This window comes from Loxodonta africana, chromosome 14 (genome assembly GCF_030014295.1).
Source record: "Loxodonta africana isolate mLoxAfr1 chromosome 14, mLoxAfr1.hap2, whole genome shotgun sequence".
In the NCBI taxonomy this organism is placed as follows: domain Eukaryota; kingdom Metazoa; phylum Chordata; class Mammalia; order Proboscidea; family Elephantidae; genus Loxodonta; species Loxodonta africana.
In genome coordinates, this window is record NC_087355.1 from 45131659 (window position 1) to 45145026 (window position 13368).

At 39.0% G+C, this 13368-nt stretch overlaps 1 protein-coding gene across 3 annotated transcripts in view; it reads right to left on the reverse strand.

Moving 5' to 3' along the window:
* The window catches only part of RAD54B (RAD54 homolog B), an 89723-nt gene extending 80618 nt beyond the window's left edge, over positions 1 to 9105 (reverse strand). The window contains exons 1-2 of one of the 3 annotated variants that reach the window (XM_064267900.1): positions 8989 to 9105; positions 2920 to 3070 (exon numbers count right to left, since the gene is read on the reverse strand). In XM_064267900.1, coding sequence (XP_064123970.1) covers positions 2920 to 3054 — 135 coding nt within the window. In that variant the 5' untranslated portion in view covers positions 3055 to 3070; positions 8989 to 9105. Of the gene's footprint in view, positions 1 to 2919; positions 3434 to 8883 lie in introns of those variants that run through there. The other 2 variants (XM_064267901.1, XM_064267899.1) reach the window with 2 other exon arrangements.
* Between the last annotated feature and the right edge of the window lie 4263 nt (positions 9106 to 13368).

The window sequence follows — 13368 nt, forward strand, 5'->3', positions numbered from 1 at the left end:
ATCAGAAAACAAACCTTAAGACAAGGGTGCCAAAACAATCCAATGTGGTAAAGAATAGTCTTTTCAACAAATGGTCCTGGGACAACTGAATACCTACATGCAAAAGAATAAAATTTAACCCTACCTCACACCATAAATAAAAATTAACTCAAATAGTTCAAAGACTTAAATGTAAGAGCCAAAACTATAAAATTCTAAGAAGAAAACGTAGGATTAAATATTCATAGCCTTGGGTTAGGCAAAGGCTCCTTAGATATGGTAACAAAAGCACAGGCAACAAATATAAGATAAACTGGACTTCAAAATTAAAAACTTTTGTGTTGCAAATAATACCATCAAGAAAGTGAAAGGGCAGCCCACAAAACAAGAAATACTTGCAAATCATGTATCTGATAAGTGACTAGTAACTAGAATATACAAAGAGCTCTTATGACTCAATAATAAAAAGAAAAAAAAGAATCAAAGTACTAAAATCAGGAATAAAGGACAGTACACCAATATCAACAACACCGAAAAAAAGGATTAAAAAAAAAAATACTTAACGATAAAAAGACAACCCAATTAAAAAACGGACAAAGGATCTGAATAGACATTTGCCCAAAAAAGATACATAAATGAAGATACATAAATATCTTCATATAAAGATGCTCATGATCATTGGCCATCTGGAAAATGCAAATCAAAACCACAATGAGATACCACTTTGCTCACTAGAATGGTTATAACCAAAAAACCAGAAAATAACCAGTGCCGGTGAGGATGTAGAGAAATCAGAACCCTTTACACTGCTGGTGGGAATGTAAAACGTAGTCACTTTGGAAAACAGTCTGGTAGTTCCTCAAAAGGATAAACACAGAGTTACCACATCACCTAGCAATTCCACTCCCGGGTATACATAAGAGAAATGAAAATTTTTGCCCATATAAAACTAGTATATGAACATTCATGGTGGCATTATTCTTAATAGCAAAAAAGTAGAAACAACCCAAATGCCCATCAACTGATAAATTAATAAATAAAAAGTGGTTTATCAATACAATGGAATATTATTCAGTGTGGCAGGCAGAATAATAGCTCCCAAATATGTCCACACCCTAATCTCTAAAAAAAATTAGAACTACTAAATATGTTACATTACAGGGCAAAGGGACTATGCAGGTGTGTTTAAGGTTAAGGATCTTAAGATGGAGAGATTATCCTGAATTATCCAGATGAGCCCAATCTAATCATCTGAGTCCTAGTTGCAGAGAATCAGAGATGGCAACATGAGGACTCAATCTGCTACGCTACCTCTGAGGATGGAAAAGGAGGGGCACGAACCAAGGAATAAAGGTGGCCTCTAGAAGTTGGAAAAGACAGTGGAACAGATTCTCCTCTACAGCCTATCCTAATGAATGTAGTCCTGCCAACATCTTGATTTTGTGTCAGACTTTGGACCCACAGAAACCGTAAGATAATAAATTTATGTTGTTTTCAATCACCAAGTTTGTGGTAATTTGGTACAGTAGCAACAGAAAATACATTCGGCAATAAAAAAAAGAAATTCATACCATGACATGGATGAATACCGAAACAAGCCTATTACAAAGGACTACACATTGTAATTCTATTTATATGAAATGTCCAGAACTGACAAATCCAGGGACAGAAAGCAAATTAGTGGCTGCTTTTAAGAGCTAAGGCAGTTAGGAGAAAACGGAATGACTACCAATGTGTTTGGGTTTCTTTTGAGGGTAATGAAAATATTCTAAAACTGATTGTGGTGATGACTGCACAACTCTGTGAACATACTAAAAAATCGTTAAACTATATACTGGAAGTGGGTGAATTGTATGGTAAATGCATTATATTTCAATAAGGGTATTTAAAAACCAAAAAAGGAAACCTTTTTAAAAACAAGCAAAAAAAATGTTTCCTCATCACAGTACAGTCAGAATTCTTATACTGGTAAGCGCTAACAATCTACTACGAAAGTGATAGCTATGAAAACTAAAGAATTGCAGGGCAAAACAAATACATGCAAATCAAAAAAAGCAGATAAAAATAAGTAGACTGTTCGCTCCATAGCATAAATGAACCAGATAATTACAGAGTAACAGGAAGTCTGTACTACCAATTTTATATACCTTCTAAGTATAGAACAATCCTTTTAGTTTTAACAAACGTATATTGCTTAAAGTATTCATTTTTTATAGACAAAAATGAAACAAAATGTATGGAATAGTAACTCAAAAGACTACATAAGTTTTCTCTTTAAATCACCATATATAAAGATGTTTCCACTTATTTATGTGATGACTTTAAGAAGAATAAAGCTTAAAAAGTTCTGAAACTAGGTAACGGTGATGGTTGCACAACACTGTGAAAGTACTTAATGCCACTAAATTGTACACTTTAAAATGGTAAATTCTGTTACATGTATTTTATTATAATTTTTTTTAATCTCAAAGAAAAAAAAAGTGTATACCCTTTAATCAACTAAATCCTCTTCTAGTAATCTATCCCAAAGAATTTTAAAAAAGATTAGCCAAAGACTTATGTAACCAGATATTCAAAGGGCATAATTTATAATGGGTGACAAAACTGTAAACACCTATATATCCAATAATAATGGATTGGTTAAATAAAATATGATACACTCAAAAAGAAGAAGAATACTGGTTAGAATAATTTATTTACAAGAATTATTTCCCCTTCCCTCAAAGAGGTATTTATTTAGTTACCAAAAGTATAATTTATAGACCCAATGCCACGTCGCTTATTTAAAAAATTATTTAATCATTATTTCTAAGGTTTTTAGAAGACTTTGTCAGAGATATTGAAAATTTCTATAGGCAGTAAGTATTGTAACTGTTTCAATGGTATTTTTTAAAAATACCTGCTTCTCTATATTATGCTACCTTTTTTTTTTTTTTTTACCTCAAATAATTTTACATCTGGACTCAGCTTTGTAATCTCTTCATTTGGACTTGGATTACTTCTTCCTGGTGGTATAAATCTTGGCTTTTTCAAGGGATTCCCCTGCAACTGACTTGGTGCTACAGATCGTCTCATATTCAATAGCACTGACCTGAAAAATATCAAAAAACAGAAATTATTCATTAATCTGATCAGAATTACCCCCCAAATAAAAACAGCTCATCACTACAACCATGACATCTTAAAAAATATAAGAGAATAAGCCTGTAATAAGCCTTAGAAAACATGTTCAATGGCTAATTAGATTTTCTTTTTTCATAATAAAGAGCATTTTATAAAGTTGAAATTTAAGGATACATAAACTAGAGCGTATATTATGTCAATTTTGATAATACTAAAAATTAGTACCATGCGATAGTCTTCAAAACAACTTAAGCTAAAATTTCAGAATCTAAGGAAACACAATTACTCACATACGTATATCAAGCATGTTGCTGTTTGTCCATTTCACTAATCCAAAAGCTGCACTGACCACAAAACCAGACATTTACATTACTAACAAATATTTTTAAATGCATGTGTGAAATCCTGGCCATTCAGTTTGTTTTTTACTACTTTATTTCCTTTTAAAACAATAGAATATTTTTTATATAAATCAAGATACCAGAACCAGGTTTTCTGACTTTACTCAATACTATTTCCACCAGGACTAGACAGGCAAGACAGATGGAAACCTAAATGTCCATAGTGAGGTACTAGTAAATAAATTACAGTATACCCACACAACAGAATACTCTCTTCATATACTGTTAAAACTCTGTGCTTCAGTCAATTGGCATAACAAAGTTTATTAAGAAAATGTTCTGCATCCCACTTTGGCGAGTGGCATCTGGGGTCTTAAACACTAGCAAGTGACCATCTAAGACGCATCAACTGGTCCTAAACCACCTGGAGCAAAGGAGAATGAAGAACATCAAAGATAAGGAAAATATGAGCCCAAGGGACAGAAAAAAAAACAGAGACTCCATCAGCCTAAGACCAGAAGAACAAGATGATACCCAGCTACCACCAATCACCACCCTGACAGGGAACACAACAGAGAGTCCCTGACAGAGCAGAAGAAAAGTGGGGTACAGAACTCAAATTCTAGTAAAAAGACCAGACTGGAGGAACCCCAGAAGACATGGCTTCCAGACTTTCTATTAACCCAGAAGTAAAACCATCCCTGAAGCCAACTCTTCAGACAAAGATTAGACTGGACTATAAAACATAAAATTATACTCGTGAAGAGTGTGCTTCTTAGTTCAAGTAGATACATGAGACTAAATGGGCAGCTCCTCTTCAGAGGCGAGATGAGAAGGCGGAAAGGGACAGGAGCTGGTTGAGTGGACATGGGAAATCCAGGGCAGAAGGGAGGAGTCTGCTGTCACATTATAGAGAGGGCAACTCAGGCCACATTAACAACGTGTGTATAAATTTTTGTATGCAAAACTAACGAGCTGTAAACTTTCATTTGAAGCACAATAAAAAAATAAAAAACTGTGCTTCAGTACTACAGTTCCCCAGGTTCTCTTCTCCTTTAGGCCTCTGATCAAAGTTTCCTCTATACGCTGTTGGGAGTGCCCTTTACCATTTTTCTTTGCCTGATTAATTCCACCTTATCCTTCAGGAGTCTTAACTATGAGGCCTCCCCACCTCTTCCCAAAGACTGCATTAGGGGCCCTTCCGATGCATGCACAACCCGAATACTTTCATAGTGTAATAAAATTGCCTATTGTTTCTCCCACGCTATAAACTTCTGGATCAAGCAAGCACAAAGTCTTCTATTCCATTCATCACTATACCGCTAGTACCAAACACAGAGAAGGTATTCAATATTTGTTATATAAATGATTCTGCAGCTACTAAAGGGAGAAAAAACTCTTCAGAAAAATGGTTAATGGCACGGGAAAATATTCTTCATATAATAAAAAATACAAAACATGCTCAGCATCTTCCAATTTTATAAAAACAAGAAAAAAAGGACAAAAAAAAGCAGTATGTGTGTACGTACTCTTAGAAGACTACATAGCAAAGGGGTATGAGAGAAGTTTTGAGGTGACAGAAATGTTCTATATGATGATTGTATTGGTGGTTACAGGGATTTGTATACATTTGTCAAAACTCATCAAATTGTATACATTGAAATGTACACTGTAAAACATACTTCTATATGATTTGACACAGTGGATTTTTTTTAAAAAGCCACAAATTTAACGCTGATCATCTCTGGGTGTTAGAATTACCAGTAATTTTTATTCTCTGCTGAGTTCTTTTCTATATATTTCATATTTTGTACAATGGAAATGTTATCTTTGTAACAGGGAAAGTAGCATTAATTAGATTTTTTTTAATTACCATTGTACTGGGTAAATCTGCTGCAAAAGGCCTCTTCGAAGTGTTAAAAAGCAAAGATGTCACCTTAAAGACTAAGGTGTGCCTGACTTAAGCCATGGTGTTTTCAACTGCTTCATGCATGCCAAAGCTGGACAATGAATAAGGAAGACTGAAGAACTGGCACCTTTAAATTGTTGTTCGGGAAGAATACTGAATATATGCCATGGACTGCCAAAAGAACAAACAAATCTGTCTTGGAGGAAGTACAGTCAGAATGCTCCTTAGAAGCATGGATGGCAAGGCTCCAGCAGGATAAGCCCTTGGCTATCATGCTTGGTAAAACAGAGGGTCTGAGAAGAAGAGGAAGACCCTCAACAAGACAGACTGACACAGTGGCTCCCAACAATGGGCTCAAACATAACAACGATTGTGAGGATGGGGCAGGACCAGGGAATGTTTCGTTCTGTTGTGCATAGGGTTGCTATGAGTGGGAACCGACTCCATGGCACCTAACAACAACAACATTACTTTATGTATCCAAGAAAGAAAAAAAAAACCAATGCAACCAATTAAACTGTGACATCCCATTGACTACTGGACAGTTCCAAATTTCAGACATGTTAAAATGATGAAATATACGAGTATTCGGTATTTAAGAGACCTTTATATAATTTGAGGAATTAGTAGTAAGAGACAGTCTGCTGTTTCTTAAGAGCAAAACACTATATCTCTATTAGCACCATCTAAGAGCAAATTATAAAGAGGATGGGTTAGGACCACTTTAGAAGTGGTATTTACCAATACCTGAAGTCAACACTAACTCTGTCCAAACCAGTCATGCCAAAATAATCTCATTTCCTTTTTGTTACGGCTCAGGAGAATACCACAAGTCTCTAGATATGTACCTGACACAAATTTGAAATTGACGCATGCTACCTACCGCAAAATTAAAGAGGTAAATGTTAGGCCCCGCATTTAGGCTCAGTTACTTACTGGTCAAATGAAACAGAACAGAGGGGCAGTTCAAATGAAAGACTGCATGTTTCTAATTAACTGTAGTTCAACTGAAATAACAAGATGATGAACCTACTGAAACTAATAATTCATAGATAGCATTAATAAAAATATGATGTCTGCATCATGAAATATAATAAGTTCTGTACTTTGGATTGGTCAGATCCCGGTAAAATACTGTGAAATCTTTGGTTCACGCCTCTTTGAGAATACTAGAAAAACAGCGCAGCAAGAAAAAATCAATAGCAGAAATGAAGGAAACCTGAGTTTAATTCTGATTCTGCTGCCTAAGGGATGCCCAACTTTGAACAAGCTGTTTTAAACTCTGTGAACCTCAGTTTTCTCATTGGTAAAAAGAGAATGGAAAAAAAATTAAAAATAAATAAATAAAAGAGAATGGACTAGATAGCTGAGATTTCTTTCAACACTAAATCATCACTCTAAATCCTTTTACACCTAACACACGATTTCTACTTTCTTCTACCCTCCACTTATCCTGTAAATAATAAAAAATGATGAATCTGAGAATGTAGGCATATGAGCAATACAGAGAAATGGCTGAGAAAATAAGACTCTGGAGCCAGTCTACGTGGGCTTGAATTCTAGCTCTGCCACTTACTAGCTATATAACCTTGACATCCATCAATCTATCTTAATTTGTTGACACATTTCAAAGTGAACTGCAGACATCAGTACATTTCCCCCTAAATATACTTGAGCACCCTTACCGCCTTTTTTTAATTACTGTGGTAAAATATGTATCACAAAAGATTTGCAATTTGAATGGACACGAAAAGAGAGAGTGGAGGGAAGGAGCAGGCTGTCTCACTGGGGGAGAGCAATTAGGAGTATATAGCAAGATGTATGTAAACTTTTTTAGGAGAGACTGACTTGATTTGTAAACTTTCACTTAAAAGCACAGTAAAAATTTTAAAAAACAACAAGAACAAAACAAGACTAAATGGGCACAGCAGCCCAGGGGCAAGTACTAGAAGGCAGGAGGGGACAGGAAAGCTGGTAACAGGGAATCCAAGGTCGAGAAGGGAAGAGTATTGACAGATAGTGGGGTTGGCAACCAATGTCACAAAACAACATGTGTATTAATTGTATAATGAGGAACTAGTTTACACTGTAAACCTTCATCTAAAGTACAATAAAAAAAATTGCCATTTCACTCACTCTTAAGCGTACAATTCAGTGACATTAATCACACTTACCCTTACTGCTTTTTAAACCCTTCTAATTTAGGCCCTTTTCCCAGGTACTAGAAATAGCCCATTTGTCAACCCTGTTGTTACACTACAACTTCTATACCAATGCCCACCTTCTTCTGTCCCCCCAAGGAAAATGCCATGGCCAGGCTGACAGGTGCAAAACATCACAAAGCCAAAAGTACTCAAAAATACCAGTAGAATAAATAAGAGGAAGGCTTTGGATGCAAACGTCAGAATATAAATCTGGACTCACATTTCCCAGCATTTTATCTTGGACAGTTTACTTACCTCTCTGTGTTTCAGTTTCCTCATCTTTAAACGGGACTGAATAATCACCTTTACTGATAGGATTTTTGAGGGGGTCATGATATTTTTATGATATGGATATATATGCTACATGTAAAGCACTCTGAACAAACAGTAAGCACTCAAGGTGATCTGTAATATTACCATCTATAGTTATGATTATTGGGTGTTTAGTATGTAAGGTAGCGTGAGAGTAGAGATGATGAATGGTGGGGTGTGGGTGTGGATAAAGGATGTAGTTCAACAAAGGGGACCAGAAACTACGGGTTCACTTGGGCTTTAGGAGGCAAAAGGGAGTGCAACAATCTCACTTGTAAGATGCAAGAGTGTAAAGAGAACAACTCTACAAAAAAGGAGAACCCGACCTTCCCTGCTGTTTCTGCTTTTCACTTTGCAAATATATTTGATAGTAGTTATTTTACTTCATGGCTTAAGTTGTTTCTTTGACATTTTGATCTCACTATACCTGTCTAGCAAACACTGGTGGTGTAGTGGTTAAGAGCAATGGCTGCTAACCAAAAGGTCAGCAGTTCGAATCCAGCAGGCGCTCCTAGGAAACCCTATGAGGCAGTACTACTCTGTCCTATCGGGTCGCTATGAGAGGGCATCGACTCGACGGCAATGAATTTTGAGGTTTTTTTATACCTGCCTACAAACTCTTCCATAAATTAATTCAAAGTTGGAGGGGAAAAAAAAAAAAAACCTGACCAGTGAAGAGGTAAAAGCCCCTAGAGAAGGCGCTGGTTCTAGACATCGTTTTTGTGACCACTAAAATCCAGGGCGCTCACAGGGCCTCACCTCCAAGCCCCGGGAACTGGCTTCACAGTGCAGAGAGCAGATGAGTTCTGGATAAAACCAACTCAAACGCCGCAGGACCCTGCGCACACCGGCCCTCTGCTCGAACTCTCCCCTCTCTGCGGCCTCCCACCTCGATCAAGCACACCCCCATTCTCCGCTAGAAGCCAGCCCCGGGGCCAACAGCCCGAGCGTCCCTCTAACTAAGGATGGCGGCTCCCGGCACGACAGGCGGCCAAGTCCGCGTCCCACAGCCTACCTTCTCCCCTCCTCGGAGGCCCGGTCCCAGCGGCTCTGGCCGCTTTGTCCACTATGAGCCCTCAGGCTGTCGCAGCCTCACAGGCCCTCCCCTCCCGGGACGCACCGCTGAGAGGGCCACAGAAGACAAGAGTCCAGCGAAGACCAACCGCTGTAAGCACCGCGTCCCTCACGGCCCGAGTAGATCGAGGCTCCCGCCTCCGCTCAGCCAACCGCGACGAGCCTGCCGCGCGTGCGCACTACTTCTCCGCCGTAGCGCCTGGTCCAGCCCGACAGTGATTGGATGCCCTTACCGCACAATTGCGCATGTGCGTTTGTGCTGTTCTTTAAGCGGTTCCAAGTTTGATTAGGTTCCTCGGTTCAATTCTAAAAATATTCATTTGGTGTCTACTCTGTGTCAGGCATGGATGTAGACGCTGAAGCAACAGACGTCACAACGTACAAGGACATGTAATAAATTCTGATTTGGTGTGATAAGTGCAATAATGGAAATGTGTGCATCGTAGAGGGGTGGACTTTATCCTATGTAGTTATTCACTAATTCAAAAAAACATTGATTTAGAGCCGCCTGCAAGATATTTTCCAAACCCCCTATTAGATTCTAGGGATATAAAGATTAATAAGTGATTATTGAAATCTCAGAAAGAGGGCACCTCCTGAGGACTTGGACAGACATTAAAGGGTGTTATGCAGGGAAATGGCATCATTCAATATTTACTTAGCACGCTCCGCGTGCCAGGCAATGACACACTGCCAACCCTGAGAAATAGGGACTTAGAAAGGCAACACTGAAGAGAGAGACTGGTTAAAGGCATTTCATCCAACAGTGACAAAAATTAAGAAGTTGAAAATATCAAGAGTTAATGAAGACGTGAAACCTTATGCTGCTGAGAGGAGTGTAAATAGGTACAGTCATTTAAACGAGTAATTTGTACAGAAACCTGTTTAGCATTGGAGGAACGCATAAGCCTCCACTGACAGACGGGCGGAGGCTCTGCATAAGGTGCGTTGGCCAGGAATCAAACCGAGGTCTCTGGTTGGAAGGCAAGAATTCTATCACTCGGCCACTGCTGCCCCCTCTTCAGCCCTACACCGATAGTAAATTACGTTTGTGTGGTGGCCCTTTACTGTTTTCTGAGAACATTCATCTACATGTTGAATTCTTTGAAAAACCATGTCTTTTACTGCTAAAGAAATGAGGCTTAGAAAATTGACTAATGTGCCTAAGGCAGTGTCGAGGGCTCAAGATTGGAAGCCTGTGATTGGCAAACCAAGAGCCCATCACTGGGGAATAATATTGTTTGCCAACTCATGTGCTAAGACTTATTAACTGGGAAAAAAATTTGTAAATAATAATTTTCATTTGGCTATTTTAGTTTTGGCAACCCCATGTGTTACAGAGTATAGCTGCTCCATAGGGTTTTCTTGGCTGTAAACTTTATGGAACCAGTTTGCCAGGCCTTTCTTCTGAGGAGCTGCTGGATAGGTTCAAACTGCCAATCAGGCTCCTCACATAGGGCTGCCATAAGTTGGAATTGACTCAACAGCAACGCAGGTTTGGTGGGGGGGGTTTGTTTGTTTGTTTAGTTTTGCCCTTTGCTTTAAAATGAAAGCCATGTGAATTCAGCATTTTTTCCAAATTAATACCTCAAACTTTTTTCATTTACAACCTAATATGTAATATGACAAATATACTGTTATGGGTTGAATTGTGTCCTCCAAAAATAACTGTTGTAAATCCTAACCCCTATACCTGTGGTTTAAGGAACCCTGGTGGCACAGTAGGGGCCCTGTTTGCCCAGTGGGTAAAAGGATCAATTGCTAACTGAAAGTCGGCCATTGGAAACCACCAGCAGCTCCTCAGGAGAAAGATGTGGCAGCCTGCTTCCCTGAAGATTACAGCCTTGGAAACCCTATGGGGTCGCTATGAGTTGGAATCCACTCCAATGCAGTGGGTTTTGTTTGGGGGCACAGTGGTTAAGTGCTCAGCTGCTAACCCAAAGGTCTGCAGTTTGAACCCACCAGCAGGAAAAAGATGTGGCAGTCTGCTTCTGAAAAGATTACAGCCTTGGAAACCCTATGGCGCAGTTCTACTCTGTCCTACAGGATGGCTAAGAGTTGGAATTGACTCCATGACAACGGGTGTACCTCTGGTTTATAATTCCATTTGGGAATGGATTTTCCTTTTTATGTTAATGAGACAATCTTAGTATAGGGTGTGTTTTGAGTCTATCTCTTTTGAGATATAAAAAGGAGCATGTCATGGATTGAATTATGTCCTCCAAAAATACATCAAGTTGGTTAGGCCACGATTCCCAGTATTGTGTGGTTGTCCTCCATTTTGTGATTTTCCTATGTGTTGTAAATCATAATCTCAGCCTATGGTTAAAGAGGATTAGGGTGGGATGTAACACTCTTACTAAAGTCACATCCCTGATCCAATGTAAGGGGAGTTTCCCTGGGGTGTGGCCTGCATCATCTTTTATCTTACAAGAGATAAAAGGAAAGGGAAGCAAGCAGAGAGTGGAGACCTCATACCACCAAGAAAGCAGTGCAGGGAGCAGAGCCTGTCCTTTAGACCTGAGTTTCCCGCTCTGAGAAGCTCCCAGACCAAGGGAAGACTGATGGCAAGGACCTTCCTCCAGAGCCGACAAGAGAGAGAAAGCCTTCCCCTGGAGCTGGAGCCCTGAGTTTGGACTTGTAGCCTGCTGGACTGTGAGAGAATAAACTTCTCTTTGTTAAAGCCATCCACCTGTGGTATCTCTGTTATAGCAGCACTAGATGATTAACACAGAGCAGAATAAGCAAGGAATCCCAGTTAGGGGAAAAGAGATGTGATGCCACATTGTGATCGCTAAGGAACCAAGCAAGCCATTGCCCAGAAGCTAAGAAGAGGTAAGGGCCTTCCCCTGGAGCCAAGAGAGAAAGAAAAACCTCCCCTAGAGTTGGTGCCCTGAATTCGGACTGTGAGAAAATTAATTTCCATTTGTTAAAGCCACCCGCTTGCGATATTTTTGTTAAAGCAGCACTAGATAACTAAGACATATACTAACAAGAAGAGGGTCATCAAAAATTACCCTTCAAGGATACTTAAGCAGCATAAACAGTGAAGCATACTTAAGCACTTTTTAGGTATGAAAGAAACAGACATAAAAATTGAGAGCTCAACAATCGAAAATGGAATTTCCAAAGCAGTCTGTACTCAAAAGTGCAGAAGCCAAAAAAAAAAAAAAAAAAAACACTATAACTAGGTTCTTTACATACAGTCTAGGGTCACAAACCCAAAGGCAATCTTTACATATAAACAATTGGAGAGGCAATGACTTTGGTACACATAGATTTTAGCAAACAATCTCTCCCCAACAAATCTCTCCAGTCGATTCAGACTTATAGTGACCCTACAGGACAGAGTAGAACAGCTCCACAGGGTTTCCAAGGAGCAGATGGTGAATTTGAATGGTCGACCTTTTGGGTTAGCAGCCGAACTCTTAATCGCTGCGCCACCGAATCTCCACAACAAATCTCTATTCACTACACAATTGAAAAAGTACCCGTTGTCTATCCTTTCTTTTAATCATGTGAACAAGTATCATTATGAATTTTGCTTCCCTTTCCCCAAATTCCCACTCCAGTAAAATTGCCATCACGAGAGTTATAGAATCTTCCAAATTGCCAAATCTAATCCTCTCTTTATCTTCACCCTTTGTGATCCAGTTGGAGCAGGTGGCACAACTTATCATCCTCAAGGTTTGAGACTCTTGAGCTTCAATTCTGTTTTTCTGAATGTTAACTATTTTTTCCTGTTCTGCTCCCAAGCACCTGCCCCACTCTTCTCCCACTAAAAAGTTCTTCAGAGTTGTAACTGCTTTACTCAATTTTATACCATCATGGCCTAATATAGCTCTAGAGACATTACAGTATCTTAGAAATATATTTCTATTTGGTCCATCTATTTCCATTATCACTGTCCTATTTTTCATTTAGGTCACTAAATCCAAACTAGGCTGATTATCAGAATTTCCTGCGAAGCTTTTTAAAAATAGATTTGTGGGCCCCTGGAACCTATATTTTTAATAACCTCCCTAGATGATTCCTATGTATTTGAGAACCATTGATACAGATCGGTGGTTCTCAAGCTTTAGGGTACATCAAACTTTGGCACCGTCACTTGGAGGGCCTGTTAAGACACACATTGCTGGGCACCACCCCTTAGGTTTACGGTGGTGCTTGAGAATACCAATTTCTAAACAAATTCCCGGGTGATGCAGAGCTGCTGGTCTGAGGACTACCCTTTGAGAATCGCTGATATCTGTCTTTGCTGTAATCTCATAATTAGTCTTCCTGCCTTCAGTTTCTTCCCTCTCTAATCCATCCTTCTGTGCTGCACCAGAGGAGATCTCTAATGCATGAATTTATCATATATGTAAAAACATCTTTCACAGTGGCTGGCCCACAGAAGATGCTTTCAAAATGTACCAGAATTGAA